We start from the raw sequence: 6,081 nt of genomic DNA on the forward strand, positions 1-6,081 counted from the left end.
ACTCTTTACTACATCGAAGTACAGAATCAGTTGCCGTCTTGAATCTTAATTTTAAATCAGTTTTATTCATAGTATTAGAAGTATTTTATTAGTAGTCATAAAAATCATAAAATAAATATAAGAATTACCACAATGAAGAGGAACTGGAAGGATTCCCATAAAAGTGTTTATTGTATAACTGCAATTCTATACAGCAAGCGCAATAAGGATGATCACATTATTACTCATACACATAACGCAACCTTTAAACCATAATCAAAGGTCACAAAGATCGCAATCAGCCTTATATAACATATCTTGTAATTAGATACTATTACGTACTAGGATCTATGAATACAATAGGGGATTAACTCGATTTTACTTTTATTATACAGGAACCTTCGCATAAAAAACTTTAGACAAAGAAATCAGGCCAGATTTTTTGAAATTCGCGTGGGATATGGAACAAAGGAGATTTTCGGTTTAAAAACTTCATTCGAGCGAAAGCGAGGGTTAGCTAGTATCTTATGAACTTCCGAATAAACTTCCGAACTTCGGTACAGATTTCCACATCAGCCAGCAAGTAACAGTTAATTTAATTTTGCCAATTTGCCATCGATTTTTATCTTAGGAGTCGTAGTTTCGTATACCCAAGCATTGCGTCTCTGTTGAAAGCATCCTCTTGAACCACTTAATTCCCTACATTTTTTGCAATAGAATTCCCTTGCTCCATTATCTGTGACCCTTCTGTGAAATTTTTGATAGTCGGGTCTTCTTCGGATGTGATTATCAAAGCCATCTTGATTCCAGTTAACGTTGTTGTAAAACGTTGATGGTTTCCATTGCATAGGATTTACAGCTAAAGGATACAAATCATATTCATCTCTAGCATTACTGTTATAAGTAACGAATTCTGGGAATGGTGTAGGTTTAATTCTTGTATCCGGTGTCCTTATTTGTGTCGTCTCAACTGATTTAAAAGCTTTCACTATAGGAACTTCACCACTATCTTCCTTGATCGTTTTTTGCTGATCAAACCTGTAAGTAATACCGCCTCCGTCATCTGAAAATTTAGAATTAGTTTCAGTATTAATATCTACAGTTTATCACATGTTTTATGGTGAAGGTAATTTTGTGAGAAAATTTGTATGGCTTGGTAAAAAAAATCTAAAATTCTAGAATATGATATGAGAGGAGAGGTTTTTCTCTACTGTAGAACATTTTTAGGCTTGAATTCCTTGGTTGAATAATTGAAATGGGACTACTAAGACCGCCCTGTCGCGCTGTCTCGCGCGAAGTAGACTCTGAAATCTAAATTGACTTTGCCCATAAAACGTGAAAAACATAGAAAGATTTTTTATTTAAATAAAATTTTACATGTACTTATGAATCGAGACTATATTATCAGTTTATTTATCAGCTACATAAATCTGTCTCGTTTTAACTGTGAGTTAAGCCTGAGCAACGTCATCAGCCTGAGAACGTGTGAAGATCAGCTAGCTGAATAAAAAAAATAACGCGGCAAGACACAACTATACGGTGTCTGAGGGGCTATTGACTACTGCAGGGGGTTACGTTATGAAGTATTTAAAGTAAGTACCATTTGTATGTAAACCTCTTCGATTATTATTCTTCAGCTTCGTAGAAACAACTATAGTATGTTTAACTTTGACGTCGTCATCTTCTTTGCTTGAATTATTTGCAACTGAAGAATATTCTTCTCCAAAGTCAAGTTTTGGGGACACTCCTTGGCTCACACCAGTTAAACCTACAAAGAGAAATATCTTGAACTAGCTTATTCACGCTACTTCGGTCCCGTGGACTACACAAATTTCAACCCCCTATTTTATCCCCTTAGGGGTTGATTTTTCAAAAATCCTTTCTTAGATGAACGTCATAATAGCTATCTGCATGCCAAACAGACCAATCCGTCCAGTAGTTAGAGTTGCGCGTTGATAGATCAGTCAGTCAGTCAGATATTGCTTTTATATATTTAGATAGATAATAGATTAGCAAAAAAGGGATACCGACAAAGTACATAGCAATATATGCAAATTAATGTAAATTGAGTATAATTTATTTAGTCGTTAATCACTGAGTTAACATAAACCCAAGCATAACCCACTCAGAAAAATTTAAGGACAATGACTCCAAGATCAAAACTTTTTATGACAATTTCGTGCTTAGCTTGATCTAAGTGATAAGGCAGTCATGATTAGCATCTAGATTCTAGTGCAGTGCGGTGTAAGATGTATACTGTATGGCTGTATGGCTGTTCAATGTTAATCAATCTATCTTATTTCATATAGGACATCACGGTGCCACTTATGATAAGTTAAGACTCTACCAGCAGTTCGGAATGCAGAGAAGAGCCAGCAAGAAACTCAGTAGTTGATCATTTTTCTATAAAAAAATATATTACAATATGTAATCAAATATGCACTACATAAGCCATGCAACTATTACACTGCCGTGTGGGCTCCTGTGTCGATCAGTTACTTAGCAACGCTCTTTTTGTCAAAGTCTTTTATGAAAAATATACCAAAGTTTCTAAATAACAAACAGATTATCAACAGGTTACAAATATAACTGTTTGTTATTTAATCTTATGATAAATCAATCTTGATTTAATTTGAACCGTTAATAAGCACATATAACCAATCGGTTTCACATAGAGAGCGTTTAGAAATGCTTAGTTACTTGGTAATCCAGCTTTGTTCGTGATCACGGCTAGTAAAGTTTCGAAGTATTTAATATAGATAGGTAAGATTTCCCGTCGAATCCAGAATCTTTTTTGTTAACGGGAGGGAAATCTTCGTAAGATACCTCGTCGTTTCCTAGCCGTGATCGGGTTATGTAGGATTTCTACCTACTAAATCCCCTATGTGGCCTCCTTCAGCGCATATTGGGAGGCTCCAAGACCACTTATGAACACATGAACACATCGGTGTCTACTGCCTCCTTTGCGCGACGCCCATTGGCCTCTTTCTAGAGAGAATATACCTCTATCTCACAACTCGCTATAAGGTATGACAGCTTGTGCCACAGCAAGCTGCCATCGTCCGAAGGTCGCATACGAGATGGTAAGGTAAAGCCTGGAGCCCCCACTCCGCTTGCGACCCTGAGCTCCGTTCCCTTAGGACTATAGGATAGGTGAATGGCTATTCCAACATCCAAAGAGGTTGTCAAAGAATTTTAAAATAGAATAATTCTTACCTAAGATCATAAAGCAGATGGACAAAGATTTCGACATAACTTCGCCGGTTCAAAGAAATCACAGAGACGTGATCGCGTGTCCTCTACGTTTTATACGAACTGCACAAATTACACTAAACGATGTCGCAGAGGAAATCCAGCAATTATCCGAGACTACGTACACAAGAAAAAACATTAACTTATATCATTTTTAATATTATAAAAAATAATGACAATGATCTGTATGAATTGAATTGTGTAACTTACCTCCTTTAAATAATAATGTACCTACTAAACTTCTAACTTTGAAGAATGGTACGTTCAAACCTCAAATAAGAACCTTTGCTTTATTTTCAAGAACGTAAGCAGTGATAGCCTCCGCTGCCACCGCTGACGCGGTTTGATTCCAGGCACTTACCTCTAACTTTAATTAAGAGCTGTTCCGATGCGTTTTAAGTAATCTATATATATAAAAGGAAAAGGTGACTGACTGACTGACTGACTGACTGACTGACTGACTGACTGACTGACTGATCTATCAACGCACAGCTCAAACTACTGGACGGATCGGGCTGAAATTTGGCATGCAGATAGCTATTATGACGTAGGCATCCGCTAAGAAAGGATTTTTGAAAATTCAACTCCTAAGGGGGTGAAATAGGGTTTTGAAATTTTGTAGTCCATGCGGACGAAGTCGCGAGCATAAGCTAGTTAAAATATATAAGTACTTAGGTAATGTTTTAACGGTGAAGAAAAACAACGCGAGAAAACCTGCATGCCTGAAAGTTCTTTATAATAATGGTCTCAAAAGTGTGGGAAATGTGCCAATTCGCACTTGGCCAGCGTTGTAACTTGTTGCCAAAAGCCAAACCTTTCTCATTCTGAGAGGAGATCCTGTGCTTAGTAGAAAGCTGGCGATGGGTTGATCATGATGATAATCTTGAAGCACCTTTAAGTTAATAATCTAGGTGATTTGTGAATAATAATAATAATTTAATGCTGTAACTCGTTGTAGATCCCAGCTCTATTCTAAATATTTATATTACGAACTTCACCTGTTACCTACTTGTTTTCGTAATCGTTACCTAGTTCTTTTGAACAGAATCGACGCCATTAATAATAGGTGCTGCCATCTAGTTTGTTTCCATGCAACTAGCTGTTGAACTAGTCCCAGGGTTAATACAGCAGACACCTTTTGCATTATACAAATTACTTTACAATGATAACGCTAGATGGCAGAACGAGTAGGTTTTTGTTCATTATTTTGTAGGTAAACAGGGCTGCATTGACTGCATGCAACTGAAAAGAAAAACTTATAAAATTAGAAGAAAAATGTAAAAAAAGATAGCAAAAAGGATTTTCGCCCAACGTGGGGCTCGAACCCACGACCCTGAGATTAAGAGTCTCATGCTCTACCGACTGAGCTAGCCGGGCTGTAAAGGTAATGTTTAAATTACGAACTATAATAATGTTTTTCATCAATACGACCGTCTGTGAACCACTCTCGATGTTGCGAACTTATTCCTGTTTCTATATTTTATACGTTTGACCTATTTTATGTTGATGATTGTACTATGTCAGAAACATTTACTAAAGTGCCAACAACTGCACAAAGTTTCAATTCAATCTGATGAACGATGCAAGAATGCACCTAAAATACAATCACATAAATATTAATTTTAAATTACAGGTACCTACCTACGATAAGAACAAGATAAACTTTTCATTTTTATTTTACTTAAGTATTTTATAATATTCATCTTTAGGTATCTCGACGTATTGTTGAAGACCAATTTTATTATTGTGATTTTAGATTTAGATAGGTACACTGACTGATTATTATAGATATGTTTATTTTTTACTTCCTAGAAACGAGCTACTCCTTACATCTTAGCTTACCTCTAGTCTGAGATTTGGTAAATATAATTACTCGTGCGTTCATACATCCTTTTCTCTTATGTAGTTAACTGTTACATATTTGGAGAGGAACATCAAAGCCTTGGGCGACTTAGCTTTGTGCTAGGCTTCGTCTCGGATAGGCTTGTTGACAAGTGCATATTGCACTGCATTCGTATCAAAGGCACAAATAAAGTCTCAGTCTCAAAGCCTGCTAGTGCAAACATCCTTGTATCATATACCTAGGCTATGTAGGTATTATCCACGACTAGTTTGGTCATACATAACTCATACCTACCAGATATGAATGTATAGCTAGTGCAAAAACCAGTCAAGTGCGAGTTGAATTCGCTGGATGAAATTAGGATGGATGGTGGAGAACCACGTTTCTCTCCATGGCTCTCAACTATGGCGATCTTGAAAAAGCCTATAGGTACGTTCTGCGGTGGACGCATACAAGATGATGGATTGGATTGGATTTTGGTAAATCAAAAGGATTTTAAGTTTAAAACGGCGGACTATTATGTCTTACTTTTACTCTAGGTAGTTGCGTCGTTTAAAAGACGTCGGCCTCCTATTTGGGGGTCGGGGGTTCGATCCCGGGCACGTACCTCTTAGTTTTCGGAGCTATGTGCGTTTTAAGCAATTAAATATCACATGAAAACATCGTGAGGAAACCTGCATGCCTGCAGAGTTCACCATAATGCTCTCAAAGGTGTGTGAAGTCTGGCAATCCGCACTTGGCCTGCGTGGTGGACCATTCTGGGAGGAGACCCGTTCTCGGTATGAGTCAGTGATGGGTTGTTGATAATAATGGTGATGTTTTACCAACTATTTGTATTGGTGCAAGTAAGGTGAACAAATAAACAATACAGTCGCAATGCCTCGGAACAGAGCACTCTTCCATCGCACTCCGCTGATTGCAAGTTGCGACTCACGGCGTGCCATTTGCATTTTCAGTATCGGCGGTAGGTACACTCGCAGCTAGCACTGAATACGACAAAAACAAAA

General features: G+C 37.4%; 1 protein-coding gene and 1 non-coding gene across 2 annotated transcripts; both read right to left on the reverse strand.

The window, feature by feature from the left end:
* Positions 1-152: 152 nt before the first annotated feature.
* Positions 153-3,313, reverse strand: LOC117993101 (uncharacterized). The gene is made up of 3 exons (XM_034980837.2): positions 3,196-3,313; positions 1,580-1,747; positions 153-1,042 (listed from the first exon to the last, which is right to left on the reverse strand). Exons 1-3 carry the CDS (start codon positions 3,230-3,232, stop codon positions 570-572), a joined length of 678 nt encoding a protein of 225 aa, XP_034836728.1. The 5' UTR covers positions 3,233-3,313; the 3' UTR covers positions 153-569.
* A 1,222-nt stretch (positions 3,314-4,535) lies between these two features.
* Positions 4,536-4,608, reverse strand: TRNAK-CUU (transfer RNA lysine (anticodon CUU)). The gene has a single exon. It is a non-coding gene; the product is annotated as a tRNA-Lys (tRNA).
* Between the last annotated feature and the right edge of the window lie 1,473 nt (positions 4,609-6,081).

Source organism: Maniola hyperantus, chromosome 2, assembly GCF_902806685.2.
Source record: "Maniola hyperantus chromosome 2, iAphHyp1.2, whole genome shotgun sequence".
In the NCBI taxonomy this organism is placed as follows: Eukaryota; Metazoa; Arthropoda; class Insecta; order Lepidoptera; family Nymphalidae; genus Maniola; species Maniola hyperantus.

Excerpts from the sequence above, each read along its gene's own strand:
- LOC117993101 (XM_034980837.2), bottom strand. The coding sequence starts at position 3,232 with ATGTCGAAATCTTTGTCCATCTGCTTTATGATCTTAG. Across the intron at positions 1,748-3,195 it reads CATCTGCTTTATGATCTTAG|GTTTAACTGGTGTGAGCCAA; the intron begins GTAAGAATTATT and ends TTCTCTTTGTAG. Across the intron at positions 1,043-1,579 it reads AAGAGGTTTACATACAAATG|ATGACGGAGGCGGTATTACT; the intron begins GTACTTACTTTA and ends CTAAATTTTCAG.